Here is a 21,273-nt window from a genome sequence, read left to right as displayed (position 1 = left end):
AGCCATGTTTCCGTAATCCCAATCATATCATATCCGTTTACCTCTATTTGTGCAGCTACTTCATCCACCTTATTACGAATGCTCCTCACATTAAGAGACAAAGCCTTCAGGCTTGTTTTTTTAACAGTCTTACACCTTTTAGAATTATTATTTACTGTGGCCATGTTTGATTTAAACCTTTGATTTCTTTGACTGCCACCTTTGTTTTTCTCCTTCCTGTCTTTTGCTTCTATCCTTGTTTCCCTTTCCTCTGTCTCCCTGCTCAGGTTCCCAACCCCCTGCCATTTTAGTTTAAACCCGCCCCCAGAGCACTAGCAAACACTCCCCCTAGGACATCGGTCCTGGTCCTGCCCAGGTGCAAACCGTCCGGTTTGTACTGGTCCCACCTCCTCCAGAACCGGTTCCAATGTCCCAGGAATTTGAATCCCTCCCCCTTGCACCATTCCTCTAGCCACGCATTCATCTGAAATATCCTTCTATTTCTACTCTGACTAGCATGTGGCACTGATAGCAATCCTGAGATTACTATCTTTGAGGTCCTATTTTTAATTGACCTCCTAACTCCCTATATTCAGCTTTTAGGACCTCATCCCGTTTTTTACCTATACAGTTGGTACAGGTCTATATGCACCACGACAACTGGCTGTTCACCCTCCCCTTCCAAAATGTTCCACAGCCGTTCTGAGACAGCCTTGTCCCTTGCACCAGGGAGGCAACATGCCATCCTGGAATCACGTTTGTGGCCGCAGAAACGCCTATCTATTCCCCTTACAATAGAATCCCCTATTACTATAGCTCTCCCATTCTTTTTCCTCCCGTCCTGTGCAGCAGAATCACCCACGGTGGCAGGAAGTTGGCTGCTGCTGCCGTCCTCTGATAAGCCATCCTCCCCAACAATATCCAAAGTGGTATATCTGTTTGAGAGGGGGATGGTCACAGGGGACCCCTGCACTACCTGCCTGCGCCTACTACTCTGCCTGGTGGTCACCCATTCTCTTCCTGCCTGTGCAGCCTTTACCTGCGGTGTGACCAACTCCCTAAATGTGTTATCCACGACTTCTTCAGCATCACGAATGCTCCAGTATGTATCCACTCGCAGCTCCAGCGCCGCAATGTGGTCTGTCAGTAGCTGCAGCTGGATACACTTCCCGCACACCTGGTTGTCAGGGACACAGGAAGTGTCCCTGATTTCCCACATAGCGCAGGAGGAGCATACCATGGCACAGAGCTCTCCTGCCATGACTTACCCTTTAATTAATTCAAATTAAATTAAAGCAAATCAATCCCACCAATTACACTACAATTATATGATATACTGAAGGGCCCTTGTTTACCAGCAGTCCCCGCTACACCACAGACACCCTATAAATTATAAACCATAAAATTTAAGTTTGGAAAAAAGGAGAAAGAGAGAAATACTCACCAATCAATCACTTACCTGCTTTCTGGTGATGTCACACTTCGATTCCTTTTTACTTCTCTCTCTCCCTCTCCCTGAGATTGGTAAACCTCTCGGGCCTCGCCGCCTCTTAAATCACCACCGCTGCCTTGCTCCACACAGTTCCGCCGCCACTGTGGGGCCTACCTACACTCGGGCTCGTTTTATATCACCGCTGCCTCGCTCCTCACAGGTCCGCCGCTGCTGTGGGGCCTACCTGCAACTCGGGCTCATTTTATATCACCGCCGCCGCACTCCTCACAGGTCCGCCGCCGCTGTGGGGCTTACCTGCACCTCGGGCTCATTTTATATCACCGCCGCCGCGCTCCTCACAGGTCCGCTGCTGCTGTGGGGCCTACCTGCACCTTGGGCTCGTTTTATATCACCACCGCCGCGCTCCTCACAGGTCCGCCACCGCTGTGGGGCCTACCTGCTCCACTGCTTCATTTTATATCACCGCCGCCTCGCTCCTCACAGGTCCGCCGCCGCTGTGGGGCCTACCTGCACTCGGGCTCATTTTATACCACCGCCGCCGCGCTCCTCACAGGTCCGCCGCTGCTGTGGGGCCTACCTGCACTCGAGCTCATTTTATATCACCGCCGCCGCGCTCCTCACAGGTCCGCCGCCGCCGTTGTGGGGTCTACCTGCACTCGGGCTCGTTTTATATCACCGCCGCCGCGCTCCTCACAGGTCCACCGCTGCTGTGGGGCCTACCTGCAACTTGGGCTCGTTTTATATCACCGCCGCCGCGCTCCTCACAGGTCCGCCACCGCTGTGGGGCCCACCTGCTCCGCCGCCTTGTTTTATATCACCGACACCGCGCTCCTCACAGCTCCGCCGCTGCTGTGGGGCCTACCTGCAACTTGGGCTCATTTTATATCACCGCCGCGGCGCTCCTCACAGGTCCGCCGCCGCTGTGGGGCCTACCTGCACCTTGGGCTCATTTTATATCACCGCCGCCACGCTCCTCACAGGTCCGCTGCTGCTGTGGGGCCTACCTGCACCTTGGGCTCGTTTTATATCACCGCCGCCGCGCTCCTCACAGGTCCGCTGCCCCTGTGGGGCCTACCTGCTCCGCTGCTTCATTTTCTATCACCGCCGCCACGCTCCTCACAGGTCCGCCACCGCTGTGGGGCCTACCTGCACCTCGGGCTCGTTTTATATCACCGCCGCCGCGCTCCTCACAGGTCCGCCGCCGCTGTGGGGCCTACCTGCTCCACTGCTGCATTTTATATCACCGCCGCTGCGCTCCTCACAGGTCCGCCGCCACTGTGGGGCCTACCTGCACCTCGGGCTCATTTTATATCGCCGCCGCCGCGCTCCTCACAGGTCCGCTGCCGCTGTGGGGCCTACCTGCACCTCGGGCTCGTTTTATATCACCGCCGCCTTGCTCTTCACAGGTCCGCCGCCGCTGTGCGGCCTACCTGCTCCGCCGCCTCGTTTTATATCACCGCCGCTGCGCTCCTCACAGGTCCGCCGCCGCTGTGGGGCCTACCTGCTCCGCCGCCTCGTTTTATATCACCGCCGCCGCGCTCCTCACAGGTCCGCCGCTGCTGTGGGGCCTACCTGCTCTGCCGCCTCGATTTATATCACCGCCGCCTCACTCCTCACAGGTCTGCCGCCGCTGTGGGGCCTACCTGCACCTTGGGCTCATTTTATATCACCGCCGCCGCGCTCCTCACAGGTCTGCTGCCGCTGTGGGGCCTACCTGCACCTTGGGCTCGTTTTATATCACCGCCGCCGCGCTCCTCACAGGTCTGCCGCCGCTGTGGGGCCTACCTGCACCTCGGGCTCGTTTTATATCACCGCCGCTGCGCTCCTCACAGGTCCGCCGCCGCTGTGGGGCCTACCTGCTCCGCTGCTTCATTTTATATCACTGCCGCCGTGCTCCTCACAGGTCCGCCGCCGCTGTGGGGCCTACCTGCACCTCGGGCTCGTTTTATATCACCGCCGCCACTCTCCTCACAGGTCCGCCACTGCTGTGCGGCCTACCTGCACCTTGGGCTCGTTTCATATCACTGCCGCTGCGCTCCTCACAGGTCCGCCGCCGTTGTGGGGCCTACCTGCACTCGGGCTCATTTTATATCACCGCCGCCGCGCTCCTCACAGGTCCGCCGCCGCTGTGGGGCCTACCTGCACCTCGGGCTCATTTTATATCACCGCTGCCGCGCTCCTCACAGGTCCGCCGCCGCTGTGGGGCCTACCTGCACTCAGGCTCATTTTATATCACCGCCGCCACGCTCCTCACAGGTCCGCCGCCGCTGTGGGGCCTATCTGTACCTTGGGCTCGTTTTATATCACCGCCGCCGCACTCCTCACAGGTCCGCCGCCGCTGTGGGGCCTACCTGCACCTTGGGCTCGTTTTATATCACTGCCGCTGCGCTCCTCACAGGTCCACCGCCGCTGTGGGGCCTACCTGCACTCGGGCTCATTTTATATCACTGCCGCCGCACTCCTCACAGGTCCGCCGCCACTGTGGGGCCTATCTGCACCTTGGGCTCATTTTATATCACCGCCGCTGCGCTCCTCACAGGTCCGCCGCCGCTGTGAGGCCTACCTGCACCTCGGGGTCATTTTATATCACCGCTGCCACGCTCCTCACAGGTCCGCCGCCGCTGTGGGGCCTACCTGCACCTTGGGCTCGTTTTATATCACCGCCGCCGCGCTCCTCACAGGTCCGCCGCTGCTGTGGGGCCTACCTGCTCCGCTGCTTCATTTTATATCACCGCCGCCGCGCTCCTCACAGGTCCGCCGCCGCTGTGGGGCCTACCTGCTCCGCTGCCTTGTTGTATATAACCGCCGCCTCGCTCCTCACAGGTCCGCCGCTGCTGTGGGGCCTACCTGCTCCGCCGCCTTGTTGTATATCACCGGCGCCTCGCTCCTCACAGGTCCGCCGCCGCTGTGGGGCCTACCTGCTCCGCCACCTCATTTTATATCACCGCCGCCTCGCTCCTCACAGATCCGCCGCCGCTGTGGGGCCTACCTGCTCCGCTGCCTCGTTTTCTATCACTGCCGCCTCACTCCTCACAGGTCCGCCGCCACTGTGGGGCCTACCTGCTCCGCCGCCTTGTTTTATATCACCGCTGCCTCACTCCTCACAGGTCTGCCGCTGCTGTGGGGCCTACCTGCTCCGCCGCCTCGTTTTATATCACCGCCACCTCGCTCCTCACAGGTACGCCACCGCAGTACTGCATTACCATTGTCTACTGTCTTTGTTACCTCTTCAAAAAATTCAATGACGTTGGCCAAGCATGACTTTCCCTTTTGAAATCCATGCTGACTATTCCTTATTATATTTTTGGTTTCTAGATGTTCTTCTATTTTCTCCTTTAGACAAAGTCAACATGGATTTACAAAAGGTAAATCATGCTTGACTAAGCTACTGGAATTTTTTGAGGATGTAACTGGTAGAATAGATAAGGGAGAACCAGTGGATGTGGTGTATTTGGACTTTCAGAAGGCTTTCGATAAGGTCCCACATAAGAGATTATGATGCAATGTAAAAGCACACGGGATTGGGGGTAAGTTACTGTCTTGGATAGAGAACTGGTTGGCAGACAGGAAGCAACGAGTTGGAATAAACGGGTCTTTTTCCGAGCGGCAGGCAGTGAATAGTGGGGTACCGCAGGGATCGGTGCTAGGACCCCAGCTATTCACAATATATATAAATGATCTAGATGAGGGAACTAGATGTAATATCTCCAAGTTTGCAGACGACACAAAGCTGGATGGGTGTGTGTGCTGTGAGGAGGATGCAGAGAAACTCCAGTGTGATTTGGACAGGTTGGGTGATTGGGCAGATGCATGGCAAATGCAGTATAATGTGGATAAATGCGAGGTTATCCACTTCGGTGGCAAAAACAGGAAGACAGATTATTATCTGAACGGCAAGAGATTGAGAAAAGGGGAAGTGCAATGAGACCTGGGTGTCCTTGTGCACCAGTCGCTGAAGGTAAGCATGCAGGTGCAGCAGGTGGTTAAGAAGGCAAATGGTATGTTGACCTTCATAGCGAGAGGATTCGAATACAGGAGCAAGGATGTCTTGCTGCAGTTGTACAGGGCCTTGGTGAGACCACACTTTGAGTATTGTGTGCAGTTTTGGTCACCTTATCTGAGGAAGGATGTTCTTGCCATGGAGAGAGTGCAGCGAAGATTCACCAGACTGATACCTGGGATGGCAGGAATGACGTATGAGGAGAGATTGGGTCGATTAGGCTTATATTCGCTAGAATTTAGAAGAATGAGAGGGGATCTCATTGAAACTTATAAAATTCTAACAGGACTAGACAGACCAGATGCAGGAAAGATGTTCTCGATGGCGGGGAGTCCAGAACCAGAGGTCACAGTCTAAGGATAAGGGATAAGCCATTTAGGACTGAGATGAGGAGGAATTTCTTCACCCAGAGAATGGTGAACCCGTGGAATTCTCTACCACACAAGGCAGTTGAGGCCAATTCATTAAATATATTCAAGAAGGAGTTAGATATGTTTCTTAAGGCTAAAGGGATCAAGGGATATGGGGAGAAAGCAGGGACAGGGTACTGAATTTGGATGATCCACCATGATCTCATTAAATGGCGGAACAGGCTTGAGGGGCTGAATGGCCTACTCCTGCTCCTATCTTCTATGTTTCTATGATTCCATTATCTTTCCTACCACTGGTGTTAAGCTGACTGGTCTATAATTCCCTGGACATGTTCTATCCCCCTTCTTGAATATAAGTATTATTTTAGATACCTGCCAGTCTTCTGGCACTACACCTTTTTCTAACGAAGTATTAAATATGTGTAGTAATGCCTCTGCTAACTCTTCCCTAGATTCTTTTAAAATGCGTGGATGCAATCCATCCAGACTAGGGGTTTTATCCTCTTTGAGTTTGATTAGTTTATTTAATATAGCCCCTCTTTTTATTTTAAATACGATTATCTCATTACTAATCTCATCATCCAATGTCATGTCCACCTGTTCTATCGCCCTGGTAAATACTGAAGAAAATAATTGTTTAATATTTCTGCCATCTCTCTATCATTACCTGTGGTATTATCCTGTCTATCCCTTACTGGTCCTATTCCCATCCCAACCTTCCTTTTTTATTGACGTGCCTGTAAAATATTTTGCTATTTTGTTTTATATTCCTTGATAATTTAATTTCATAGTTCCTCTTTGCCTTCCTAATTGTTTTTTTTTTACTTCTCTCCTAATCTCTTTGTATTCTCCCTTATCATGCACTCCCCTGCTGTCCTTGTACTTAATGTATGCCTCTTTCCTTACCGTCAATTGTTCCCTTATGGCGTTATTCATCCATGGAGTCTCATTAGTGTTTAGTTCTTTTCTTTTAGCAGAATATATTGTTTCTGCACTCTATTGAACACTGTTTTAAATGTTTCCCATTGCTGTTCTACATCGTTGTTTGCCAATATTGTCCATTTTATTTGCCAAGTTCTATTCTCAGCCCTTCAAAATCAACTTTTCTCCAATCTATTAACCCTGGTTTTCCTCATATTTATGTCCTTCTCAATTATCATCTTAAAGTGTATTATATTATGGTCACTATTGCCTAGATGTTCCCCTACTTTAACTTCTCTTATCTGCTCTGGTTCATTCCCCATTACTAGATCCAATAGCAAATTCTCCTTTGTTGGGCTTTTTAGATATTGGGTTAGAAAGGAGTCCTGTACACATTTTAGGAACTCCATTCCCTTATCCCCTTTACCTACCTCTTCTGTCCAATTAATATCGGGGTAGTTGAAATCCCCCATGATTATTATTCTATGTTTTTTACTCATTTCCCTAATTTGTCTGCATATTTCTTCCTCCACCTCCCTTCCACTATTGGGTGGTCTGTAGACATAGAAACATAGAAACATAGAAGATAGGAGCAGGAGTATGCCATTTGGCCCCTTGAGCCTGCTCCGCCATTCAATGAGATAGATCATGGCTGATCATCCAAATTCAGTACCCTGTCCCTGCCTTCTCCCCATATCCCTTGATCCCTTCAGCCTTAAGAAATATATCCAACTCCTTCTTGAATATATTTAATGAATTGGCCTTCTGTGGTAGAGAATTTCACAGGTTCACCACTCTCTGGGTGAAGAAATTCCTCCTCATCTCAGTCCTAAATGGCTTACACCTTATCCTTAGACTGTGACCCCTGATTCTGGACTCCCTGACCATCGGGAACATCCTTCCTGCATCTAGTCTGTCCAGTCACATCAGAATTTTATAAGTTTCAATGAGATCCCCTCTCATTCTTCTAAACTCCAATGAGTATAAGCCCAATTGACCCAATTTCTCCTCGTACGTCATCCTGCCATCCCAGGTATCAGCCTGGTGAATCTTCGCTGCACTCCTTCCATGGCAAGTACATCCTTCCTCAGATAAGGCGACCAAAACTGCACACAATACACAAGATGTGGTCTCACCAAGGCCCTGTACAACTGCAGCAAGACATCCTTGTTCCTGTACTCAAACCGTCTCGCTACAAAGGCCAACATACCATTTACCTTCTTAACCGCCTGCTGCACCTGCATGCTTACCTTCAGTGACTGGTGCACAAGGACACCCAGGTCTCGTTGCACTTCCCCTTCTCCCAATCTATTGCCATTCAGATAATAATCTGCCTTCCTGTTTTTGACACCAAAGTGGATAACCTTACATTTATCCACGTTATATTGCATCTGCCATGCTTCTGCCCAATCACCCAACCTGTCCAAATCATACTGGAGTTTCTCTGTATCCTCCTCGCAGCACACACGCCCACCCAGCTTTGTGTTGTCTGCAAACTTGGAGATATTACATTTAGTTCCCTCATCTAGATCATGAATACATATTGTGAATAGCTGGGGTCCAAGGATTGATCCCTGCGGTACCCCACAAGTCACTGCCTGCCACTTGGAAAAAGACCCGTTTATTCCTACTCTTTGCTTTCTGTCTTCATACCTTGCCCCCAATCCCATGTGCCTTAATTTACACGCTAATCTCTTATGCGGGACCTTATTGAAAGCCTTCTGAAAGTCCAAATACACCACATCCACTGGTTCTCCCTTATCTATTTTACCAGTTACATCCTCAAAAAATTCCAGTAGATTAGTCAAGCACGATTTACCTTTTGTAAATCCATGTTGACTTTGTCCGATCCTGTCACTGTTTTCTGTGCTCTGCTATTACATCTTTTATAATGGACTCTAGCATTTTCCCCACTACCGATGTCAGGCTTACCGGTCTATAATTCCCCGTTTTCTCTCTACCACCTTTTTTGACTAGTGCGGTAACATTAGCTACCCTCCAATCCATGGGTACTGTTCCAGAGTCTATTGAATTTTGGAAGATGACCAGCAATGCATCTACTATTTCTAGGGCCACTTCCTTAAGTACCCTAGGACTATGCCTGTTAGTGTGATTGATCCTTTATTATCTTTTATCTCTATCCATATGGATTCTATTTTTGTCTTGCTGATAGCTGTCACCTTTTTCTACTGCCATTATGTTATTCCCTAATAAGTACAGCTACTCCACTTCCCCCCTTCCCCTCTCTATCTTTTCTAAATATGTTATACCCTGCAATGTTTAATTCCCAGACCTGATTTTTCTGTAGCCATATCTCAGTAATCCCTACTATGTCTGGTTCCTCTCAAAGCATGATTGCCTCCAGCGCCCCTGTTTTAATACGCACACTGTGTGCATTGCTGTACAGACAGTTTAACTCATTTTTAATAGGATTTCCTCTCACGTTATGTTTAACCATCTTTTTAGATTCCTGTTGTCTAACTCTATTTATTCCCTGGCCATCAATGTCCTCCCTTACTTTATTCTTTCCTATGCTTTCTTTTCCCCCTTTGTTTGTATTTAGGCTGGTTACATTTCTTGTAGATCCCTCCCCCCATTTTACTAGTTTAAAGCCTTTGCCATCTCCCTATTTACCCTATCCGCTACGACACGGGTTCCATCCCGGTTCAGGTGGAGCCCATCACATCTGTACAGCTCCTTCCTGTCCTGGAACTGGTGGCAGTGTCCCATGAAAAGGAACCCCTCTTTTCCACATGAGCCCTTTAGCCACGTGTTAATTCTCATGATCTGTCTGCTCCTATGCCAATTTTCACATGGCTCGGGCAATAATCCAGAGATTATTACCCTCAAAGTCCTCCTTTTTAATTTAGGACCTCCTCCCTGTTCCTATCTATGTCCTAAGTATGTAATATTGGATCAAGTTTTTAAAATCTAAATAACTATCTCAGAATGCATTTACATTGCATTTTGCGTGATGTGATTTTCAGTTTGCATCAAAGCTAAACTGATAGCGTAAACCTGAAATCAGGGCCTGATGGAGCATATATCTGATGCAGTGCCAAACCTGGTTTACAAATTTTGTCAACATGTGCTACAAAATACTACGTGGTATATAGTAATTTCCTACATTGCAACAGTGACTACACTTCAAAAAGTTTCTCATTGGCTGTAAAGCACTTTGTTCATGAAAAGCACTATGTAAATATAAGTCATTTTCGTTTTAGCACTTAGTTTGATAACACTGGCTTTAACAGGCAGGCCTTAGAAACACCTGACATGTTGTATCATTAATTTCAACATCATGGGGCTGATTTTTGTCTTCACTACTTGGGTGGTAATCTGGCGGAGTGGATCGCTCACCCAATATAGAACCCAACCGATTTTCATTCCATAGATTTCAGTAGAATGAAAGTCAGGCAGGTTCTATCACAGGTAGGCGATCTGCTCCGCCAGATTACCACCCAGGCACTGAAGATGAAAGTCTACACCCATCTTGTCTGCAATTGTTATGCAGGTTTGTATTAATATCAAAGGGATACCATTGGATAACCTGGACACTTTGTAAATCTATCTGACCTTAATTGAAATTCTCTCCTCCCCATTCTCTAAACATTTAAAATTCTCGTTTTTGGGAGACAGCTCTGCATCCAGGCATGTGTAGGTCTGTCTCACAAACAGGGCAGTTAATTCTCCACTCAGCAGTGTAAACAAGCTTCTGGCTGGCTGGAACCTGAACTGTAGCGGTTGGTCTCGAACCAGTAGCTGCAGTGTAAGTGCAGCCCCTGACACTTTTATTCAGCCAGGCCCTTAGACTTCAACATTGAAAATGACTTGACACACTATAATGAATATTGTATATTGGAGTAGAAGGTTTCTAGCTGTTCAAGGGTGCATTTATACTACACCTAGAGTTGGTTTGAAGCAATTTTTGCTTTGCCCCAATACTAAGCTTGCAGTATATATTTAAGTACCATTTTAAGCTGGGGTGGGAGTGCACCATGGAAATAAGCACAAATTCCATAATTTTTCCTCATAACTTAACTGGAGCGAGAGGGAAATACCCACAGTGGCACCAGCGTGAGGCTGGGGCAATCTTTATTCCTGGGCATCAGTTAAATGTACTATCGCTGACTTGCTTCCTGATGCTGTTGGGGATGATGTGGAGGCTGAAGGCTGGGATTGGAAAAATGGGCTTTGCAGTCTGAAGTCATTCCCGGCAAGGTAAGTGGACAGGGGCGGAATTTCCTGATGATCACAGTTGAGGAAGGGGGGAAGCCTGGGGCTCCTCCTGGCCAAGGAGGAATCTTCAAAGAAATCAAAAAAAAATTAACTGACGTGGGTCCTCTGGCCCCAATTCTACTTGCCGCCAGCTTTGAATGGTTCACCACAGGGCTTTCAGCTCTGGAACCTGGGTTTGAATCTCACCCAGACTGACAGAACAAAAGCCTCCTCTGTCTGCTAGCTGTTAAAATGTGAAGTGAATTTCGGCAGTCTCAACCAGTTCCTAGTGGGCATGCACCCACAGCGTAAACTGCCCTAAATTTGCATTAAATTGGCAGTTTCAGAGAAGCCGCTGGATGGCTGGTGTGGGAAATGGAAAATGTCAGAAAGTAGATGCTCATCTGAGGTTGATGCTGAGACTTTTGGAGCAGAGAAGGGGAGCTTTAGTGGATCAATGTTATCAATTCACTTTAAAATTGTGAAAGCTCAATAAGATCACCCACAGTTTCCACTTTTTCCAAACAAAATAAGCACAAATTCCTTAACCTTTCCTCATAACTTAAGTTCCAAGAATCATCTTTTTTTGCTTCTGTATTCTTTCAAGGGAAATGATACCTTTCCTATGATTAGGTGATCAGAACTAATTACAATACTCCAGATGGTGGACATGTACTTAAAAGATACAAGCTCTTCATATTTTACTCTATTACTCCTAAGCTAAGCACTGTCTCACAAGGTTCATGGTTTACCCAATAACCATTAGGGCCCAGAAAAACCACAAAGATGTGATCCTGGCAGTTACACAAGAATTACAGCTGCTGTGGAATTCCATCGCTGACCCCACCAAAATTAACATGGTCAGGGGGAGGGGCAGGGGCCTTTGTCTGTTTGGGGGTACATCTGCGATTATCCCCCCCCCCCGAAGTCTTTGGAAATGCAGGCAAAAGTTGACCAACATAGGAGGTGGAGGGGAGATGCTTTAATTGTTTAAAAAAAATCAGCCAACACTCACCTTTAAGTGGGCCCCATTTCCTCTGGTTTTGACCAGATCCGACTGGTGAAACCCGACTGATGCTAAGCTGGATCCCAAGAGAGGACCAGGGTGCAGGAACTCTCAACTTAGGCTGCATCTACCCTTGGCCCCCGGCTTTTTCTGTTTTTTGCCTCTCCCAGGAGACTGATGGTGGGCAGGTGGGTATGTGATAGAGTCATAGAGTCATAGAGTTTTACAGCACAGAAAGAGGCCCTTCCGTGGGTATGGGTGCTGAATTTTGATGCTACAAGCGTCGTGGTTGTGTGGGGCAGGCATGATGGACCAGCTGGTCTTTTCCTGCCCGTCGATTTTGTATGATCATGGGCCGGAATTTCTGACCTCACGGGTAGCACACGAGGTGTGTACGCACCCGTAGGGGCCTCGCAAGTGCCGGGTTTAGGCATGCAAAGCACATGCACTGAAACCCGGCACTTGCGATCTGTCAATAATCCTCTTGATAGATCCTCTGCCTGCCCGGGAGAAGGGCCTCCGCGGGCAGAGAGCTCCGCTTTCTGCACAGCCTCCACCTGCTGAAAACCTTTAAAAATCTTACGCCTGGTAAATGTTTCACTGTGTTTTTAAATGTGATCCCTGTTCATACTTTTGACAGATCTATGCCTACAGACCTGTCAAAAGTGTGAAGGGGGATTCCCTTCTTTGATTGGTTCCCCATGGCCCACATGATCCCAGGGATGCTTGCGAACCTCATGCGCCCCTGGGTTACCTGGGCCTCTGTGCATTTCGTAGAGTAGAGGCCCCGGATCGGGAGTCTCAGGACCTACAGAACCAGCAGGTAAGTGCGTAAATTTTTTCCGATCAGAGGCATCCGCACGCGGGAAGCCTCCGATCGGAAAATCCAGACCCATGTGTTTTGTATTGCAATGTTAAAGGTGGTGCATTTGCTTTGCCAGTTCTAACTGTCAGATCATATTTTGAATGGAGAAAAAACACAGAGCCATGGGACAATGCTGAACAGGAATCCACTTTTAGAATTTGATACTGCAAAGAAGCTATGAATTAATGTATTTGCTTCCTCGCAAAATTCAGGGTGTGAGTAGCAGTAAACTGCTCATGGTCCTGTACAGCTTTACTTCACAGTAGTTTTAGTACATTTCTGCTCATATTATAATGGCCCAGAAATTCGGGTCGGGGGCTTCCCGCGGGTGCAAGCCCCTGACCTGCACTTACCTACCGCGCCGGCTGTTGAGCTGTGAGCCCCCGTGGAATTGCGATCCTGGGCCTCCTCCAACTGCCGGCGCGCAGTGCTTGCGTATCCCAGGGGCGCGGTTAGTTCGAAGTGTTCCCTGGGATCACGTGGGCCATGGAGTGCCAATGGTAGCAGGGAATGCTTCATTCATAAGTTTGACAGGAAGACCTGCCAAAGCTATAAATACTGTAAGCCCCAAAACATCACTAAATCGTCAAATAAATAAAAAAAAATCACATTTTTAAAATAAACTATAAATTACATGAAATAACTATTTTAAACAATAATTTAAATTTTTGAAAACATTAATTACATTTTCTAACAGGGCTAAAAATAAACTTATCTTTCTTTAAAGTATGTAAAAATAATAAACCTGTGGAAAAAATGTTTTAATTTTAATTAATTCACCACTTACCTTGTAAAAAGCAGGCCTTGCGACTGCTTTTTACATGTCTAACTTCTGGAGACTTACCTTCCCGGGAAAACCTGCAAAAAAAACGTAAGTTCGATGCGCATGCGTTCGACTTCTGAACCCCTTCTTTTAGGGGAACGGAAGTGCCGGTTTCCTGCGCATGCACAGTGCATGCACGAAACCGGCACTTCCATTGGGCTTACGGGTGAGTACCCCATGCGTACTCACCCGTAGAGACCCGAATTTCTGGGCCAATATTTTTTTTTGGTTTTCTGTTACATAATATATGTAGACACACATAGATGGATGCACAACCAATGTTAATTTTGTACAATAATTCAAAACAAAATAGCTCCTCTTGGTAAAAAGCTGAGAATGTAGAAAGCATAATAAGTTAAAATGGGGAAGAGACCTCTTGGGGGTGAGGGAAGAAATCTATTCCTCACATTTGTCTTCCTCCTTCCCTACCTGTATGAAGTGCCTGGTCTCCATTTGGGGCACAGGTGAAATCAATAACACACCATGAGGGATAATTTCCTCTGTTCCTTCCTTGAAATCACCAAAATATTTTCATCAATCCTATAGCCGCATCAATAAATGATGTGAATAGATGCACTGGCTTAAGACCCAGTATGTCACATCCTCGCAAAAACACATCTTTCTGATTAAAACAGCCCAGAGGAGCAAAAACAACTGCCTATTTAATCCATTTAAACCTGGTTAGTCTATTCTAAACCAATCAGAATTTTTCAGTACACTATGACTATTTTAAGCTTGTGGCTTAGGCAATTTAATGCTTTAGTGCTAGACAGACCACAGGGCTCATTATTAAGTTTAGAATTCTGATACAGTCCTTAAGGTGTTGATCATCAGGTCCATCTTTCTCTCTTTTTTTTCTCAGACATAAGTGGGGAACGTTTAGACGACCAGATTGGAGATGAGACTGCGGAAACGTACAGTGACAAAGAGTCAGGACAAACAAATTCCCCAGATCTGCCCAAAGGCAAGAATTGCTACACAGCTGAAAGCCCTGAAATGCCAGTGGTTGATGAAGAACGGTTTCCAATTGAGAAGAGAGGCAACACCTTGGAAACAGTGCCAGAAAGTACCACATTTAATCTGGAACAAAACCAACTACTGATGGAGGGTCTATCTGGAACGGTGTCAGTTCCTTTTTCTTTAAAAGGTAACAGACCTCCCATTGAAGTGTTGAAGAAGATCTTCCCAAATCACAAACCTACAGTCCTTGAGCTGATTTTGAAAGGTTGTGGGGGTGATCTTGTTGGCGCCATTGAAATTCTTCTGTCAAGTCGCTCTGCATTGGCTTCAGATAGATCTGCAGAAGCCCCTGATGTCCTCTCTGTATCTTCCAATGGACAGACTTTTTTTGAACATGCTTTTGGCTCCTACCCCGTTGCCTCCTCCAAGTGGTCTGTTGGGTCAGCCTTCAGAGTCCCAGATTCCTTGAGGTTCTCCAGTGATCCTGGCAATGTCATGCCAAGCCCGCTGGCCATGCCATTACAGCACCCATTTCCTCAACCTCCTCGTTACCCACTGGTCCTGAGGAACACCTTGAGCAGAAACCAGGCAAGCCCATTTATATCAAACGATGTTGCTCTATGGAACACCATGACACTCCAGCAGCAGTACCAGCTTAGATCCCAGTATCTCACCCCTTTCCCAAACACCTCAGCTGGCATCTTTCGCAGTTCCCCAGTCCTTTCATCTCATCCTACCAATGATCCCAGGCTTTCAATTGCCGATGAGGGCTGTTCGATGGTGACCAAACAACCCATTTATACAGAGGAGGACTATGATGAAAGATCTGATTCTGCAGACTCTAGAACATTGAACTCATCCTCTTAAATGATATGTATTTGTTGCTTACCAAATAGAATATACAAAGGAAAATACTTGAATGTAGTAACAAGGACTCCGAGTAGATACTCCATCCACTACTTAATATCCCTAATCGGGCATAGCCAAAGGATTATAATACATAGTTATCCAGTTTTATTGTCATGATTAGATGTGTTAGTTTAAGAATATGTATAACTGGTAGCTATACTTTCTAATGCATGTAATATGCTGTGATCATGACTGCAAACAAAAAAAAATACTAGGCACTTGAACAGGTACCTGTAGCACGCCCAAAATTTTAAGTGCAAATAAATGAAAATGATGTACATATTCAGTTGCACAAAATATCATTCACACTGACTGATGGATTCATTCATTACATTTAGCACAAATCAGGTACACATTTTAGGAAAAATAATAGCTGTCATATAACTCTCATTTAAAATAAGAATAAGGGCATATTCAGGATATGTTTTACTATTAAGGAGGTGGATGAGCAAAACACTATATTTAACTAATATACATGCCTTGAACATCCTAACCACACTCAATAGAATATGAATAATAAGGATAAAGATGCAGATCAAAAGATACTTTGGATAATACTGGGTATTAAGATATGCTTAGTTTTGCTCTACAATATTCTATAATCTCACCATTCTACTCCCTGAAGAAAAACACAATTTGTTTCAGGATTTAAATCTAAATTGGTTTGATGATTACAGCTTAACAAATATATATAATTATTTGGAGATCTTAAAATAATGGGAAACATTGTATTTCTACAAAAGTGGAATAGGTTCATACAACTAATAAGACTATACTTGCAGAATTAAACTAATTACTGATTGAGCTCTAGATTAGCAGCAGCTGATGTTTCTCTGTACAGAAAGGCCAACACAGACTGTGATTACTCAGTAGGAATCATTTATTAAATAAATATTTACTGACCCTGTATTTGTAAGGTTATTTTCTTTTTTTATGTACATATTTTTAAATTAGGATTGCATATTATACAAAAAACTCACAAAAGAACATATAAACATATATCAACCATGCAAAAAATATATATAAATGGTAGTATATAGTTTGGTATAGCAGGGAATAAGGCACATTTACAGACAGAGCAAGGTAGCCATCATCAGCACAAAGTCAGATTCACAAGGTGAAAAAGATGGGATAACATGAAACACCTGGAATGAAAATACAAAATGCTGGAAACACTCAGCAGGTCAGGCAACATCTGTGGAGAGAGAAACAGAGTTAATGGGAGTAATTGTAACCCCCAAAAACAGGTGGGCTTGTGTCGGGTGGGATGTTAAAATTATTAAAATCTCTTACCCGAACCCAACACACATCGAACCCACCCACTTCTGGTTTTAATGGAGGCGGGATGGTGGGGAGGGGGCTGCGTGGGGAGGGGGCGGTGGTGTCGGCCGATCAACCCGCTCCCAGGAGGTGAGTTGCTCATTTAAATATTTTAATGAGACTGCAGGTCTCAGATTTTATTTCTCTTCCAGCTTTAACACTGACTGGCTGGGTTTCCTGGGCCTCGGGAAACCTGGCAGGTAAAGGGAGGCGAGGACTGCTGCATGGAAGAGGTAAATGCTTTTCCAGCACTGCTTGTGGACCAGGAGGAGCAGGAATGCTTTCCCTGGCCAATCAAGCTAACCTGCATCCCTCCCGTGATCGGATCCCCCCTCGCGATCACCGACGCCACCCCACCGCCACCTTCCCCCCACGATCACCGAGCCCCCATCTCTGCTCCCGATCTCTCTCCGAACCCCTGGGATCACCCCCAACCTTCCAAGCTAACTGTACCCACCCCTCCCATCACAATCTTTACCCCAGCAGCGCAAACTTACCTGCTCCTGGGCTGCAGCCTCTTCTGCAGCGTTCCCCACCCGACAGGGAGCCAAACCTGTCAATCAAGCTGTCTTCTGGGTGCCGCCCACCATATTGGTAAAAGATTGGCATAGGTGTCCAGGACCTGCACCTGAAACAAGCATTAGGCCTTTTGCATATTCAAATAGGGGAAGGAATCACCTTCTGTGAGCCTGGTTTTAGTTTGGTCTAGGGTATGGATGAATTCATCCAGGAAGAGATCATGGATGGGCAAGGTCTTGATAAGGGAAAATTGATGTGTAGGTAAATACAGAAAGGACAAGCAGCAGATCCACAGAAGAGATTGTGCAAGGCTGGTGGGGCAGAGGGAATGGAAAGAGGGATAGGAAGGAGGCTGGAGAATTCGATCCTTAGAGAGTGAAGTGGACAAGTTGCATATTGGGAGGAGATGAGGTCTTCTCTGTTCTAGTGAAAAGAGACCCAGTTTGTCTAGTCTCTACTCATAACTGAAGCTTCTCATCCTTGCTATCATCTTAGTAAACCTCTTTACACTCTCCCTGGCCTTAAATGCTCTTCTTAAAGTAGGGCATTGTTTTCCTGGGAGAACAAAATAATCATGGAATTTTACAGTACAGAAGAAAGGTTTGGCCCATCACACCTGCACCTGGTCTCTGAAAGATATATCTATTACATTTCTCTGTCATTTCCCCATACCCTTTTCAATTTTTCTTTTTCTAATACTGATCCACTTCACTTTAAAAAGCCATTATGGCTTCCCCTTCAAGTGTTGTTCCTGGTAGAGCGTTCTACGTCCTAACAACATTTTGCATTAAAAAAATCTCCCAATCTTTCCCCTCATTCTTTTGGTGATGATTGTAAACTTATGCTCTCTAGTTACTCAGCCACCAGTGGAAATAATCTTTTCCTATTTATCTTATCAAAATTCCTCACAATTTTGAATACATCTATTACATCTCCCCTTATCGTTCTCTCTTCTAGTGAAAAGAAGCCCAATTTGTCTCGTGTCTACCAATGCTCCCTGTAAGCTGCGTGGGTGCGTGGCCACGCTGCAATCTGTGAAGGTACCACGCAGGATGCTCACAAGCTGTCCTGTTGAAGATACTGCAGGTGCAGCAGCCACACTGCAAACTTAAAGGTACCGCGCATTTAAATAAACAGACCCACGGTAATAATTAGAGGGAGCATTGGTCTCTACTCATAACTGATGCCTCTCATCCTTGGTATCATCTTAATAAATCTCCACTCAGCCTCCTCTGTTCCAAAGAAAACAACCCCAGCCTATCCAATCTTTCCTCATGGCTAAAATTCTCCAGTCCTGGCAACATCCTTGTAAATCTCCTCTGTGCCCTCCCTAGTGCAAACAACTCTTTCCTGTAATGTGGTGACCAGAAATGCATGCAGTACTCTAGCTGTGGCCAAACTAGTGATTTATACAGTTCTAGCATAACCTCCCTGCTCTTATATTCTATGCCTTGGCTAATAAAGGAAAGTATCCCATATGGCTTCTTAACCACATTATCTACCTGGCCTGCTACCTTCAGGGATCTGTGGACATGCACTCCAAGGTCCCTCTGTTCCTCTACATTTCTCAGTATCCTACCATTTATTGTGTATTCCCTTGCCTTGTTAGCCCTCCCCAAATGCATTACCTCACATTTCTCTGGATTGAATTCCATTTGCCACTTTTCTGCCCACCTGACCAGTCCATTGATATCTTCCTGCAGTCTACAGCTTTCTTCCTCATTATCAACCACACGACCAATTTTTGTATCATCTGCAAACTTCTTAATCATGCCCCCTACATTGAAATCTAAATCATTGAGAAACACCACAAAAAGCAAGGGACCTAGTATTGAGCACTGCAGAACCCCACTGGAAGAACACTATTAAATTTGTCATACATGACGTGTCTTTTCTAAATCTGTGCTGGATGTTTTTAATTAACCCAAATCGTTATGTTATTTATTATAAATTGAGGGGGCAGTAGGTCATGTTCAGCAGGGGGTATCCCTGGCCTTTTTTTGAACTGAAGCCATGAAACGTCATGGGGTCTGGAATCAATGCTGAGGACCGACTGTAACCCCACCTCTGGGGGCTCTGTCCTGCTGATGGGGCAGGACATACCCAGGAATGGTAATGGAGGAGTCTGGGTTGTTGGCAGAAAGATATGACTCTGCGAGTACAACTGTGTCAGGTTGTTACTCGACTAATCTGTAGAACAGCTCTACTACCTTGGACATCAGTCCTCAGAGGTTGGGGAGGAGGATTTTGCAGTATTAACTTGGCTGGGATTGCCTGAGTCTTGTAATGATCTGGTGCCTGGATCGTTGTTGATAGGCCCATCCAATATTTTTCTTATGATTCTGTCCTTTAGCAGTTGTTTTACAATGGAGTGGTTTGCTAGGTCCTTCAGAGGGTATTATGTGTTAACCACATATTATGGGATTGAAATGTGCAGGGCAGACTGGGCAAAGTTCCCTGCCTGAAGAACATTAATGAAGCAGTTCAACTTATACAACAGTCTGGCAGCATTGATGGTGCTAGCCCACAGATGACCAGATTTATGGAATTTGTAGTGTATGTGCCTTTAAGAGCCCCCTGTGTACTGTAATGCCGGTAATGGCCACTCGGGCTATATAAGCCTGTATATTGTGTTGTATCAGTTAGTTCCCCATCAGACTTTGTTCAGTAAACACCTGTGAAACCAACTCCTTTCTTCAGTGTCTCTATTAACACATGGATACAACAGTGGCGACGAATTGGAAACGGACTTACCTGCAATTCGGCAGCACCTCAAGGACATCGATTCCTCTGGCGTCCAAAGTCGAAGAAAATCAAGAAAAAGAAAAAGCTGTGGTTTCACCAGCTAGCCGAGCTGGTGGCAGGTACTGCAATAATCCTTCCTGGGCGTCGGGCTGGGGCTCCAGCGGCTGGCTCTGCAGCTAGGCCAAGCAGCGAAGGCGGAGGCAAGCAGTAACAGACGGGGAGGGAGCACTCGGGAGACGGCCGGTGCTGCAAGCAGGTCGGCGTTCAGACCTAGCAGAGAGAGTCCGGCGGGAATGAGTCTCTGAGCACTCGGGAGACGGCCGGCGCTGCAAGCAGGTCGGCGTTCAGACCTAGCAGAGAGAGTCCGGCGGGAACGAGTCTCCACCTGTAAATAAATAAATAAAAAGAAGGGAAACCTGCGGGAAACAGCGTTATCATCGGCAGCAGCGGCGGGGAAGCGCGGGAAGCGCCATTTTTTTTCTAGGATGCCTAAGTCTGCCAATATTGATGCTTTTGATAACAAGATAGAGGATTGGACCACATATGTGGAAAGAGTGGAGGTATATTGCACCGCAAATGGAATAGAAAATGAAAAAAAGCGTCAGTACTTCTAAATCTAATGGGCGCAATGACATACGGGCTGTTACGAAACTTAATCACTCCAGCCAAACCAAAGGACAAGAATTTTAAAGAAATTGTTGATACCCTACAAGAGCACTTAAATCCAACACCGCTTCTGATAGCGGAACTATTCAAATTCTTCAAGAGGAATCAACACAAGAATGAAAGTAACGCTGATTACCTCACCGAATTAAGAAAGCTATCAAAGCACTGCCAATTCGGGGCAGGACTAGCAGATTATCTTCGAGACAAATTCGTCTGCGGTCTCCTAAGTGAAGGAACACAGAAAAGGCTGCTTTCTGAAAAAGATTTAACACTGGACAAGGCTTTCAGTATGGCTGTATCATACAAAGCAGCCGCAAGAGGAGCTGCAGAGATACAACAAAAGACACAGGACTTCGGCACCCATGAAATGACACAGGGTTTCGAGAGATGTTATCGCTGCGGCAGATCCACCCATGACCAGAGGGACTGCTGGTTCAAGGACAAAGCATGCAGGCAATGCGGAAAGATTGGACACATTGCACGGGTATGCCGATCTGGACAAAAATAATCCACAGACA

The 21,273-nt window shown here is 46.7% G+C and overlaps 1 protein-coding gene across 1 annotated transcript in view; it reads left to right on the top strand.

Moving 5' to 3' along the window:
- Positions 1-16,404, top strand: part of dmrt3a (doublesex and mab-3 related transcription factor 3a) — a 36,025-nt gene extending 19,621 nt beyond the window's left edge. The window contains exon 2 of the mRNA XM_085984301.1: positions 14,499-16,404. Within this exon, the coding sequence (XP_085840427.1) occupies positions 14,499-15,463 (965 nt within the window). The 3' untranslated portion in view covers positions 15,464-16,404. The remainder of the gene's footprint in view (positions 1-14,498) is intronic.
- Positions 16,405-21,273: the final 4,869 nt, after the last annotated feature.

The sequence above is a fragment of the Somniosus microcephalus genome, chromosome 1 (genome assembly GCF_052327205.1).
Source record: "Somniosus microcephalus isolate GS21.2 chromosome 1, FLI_Smic_1.0, whole genome shotgun sequence".
Classification (NCBI taxonomy): domain Eukaryota; kingdom Metazoa; phylum Chordata; class Chondrichthyes; order Squaliformes; family Somniosidae; genus Somniosus; species Somniosus microcephalus.
The sequence above is the reverse complement of the archived record's forward strand: the minus strand, read 5'-3'. Positions and strand labels throughout refer to the sequence as shown.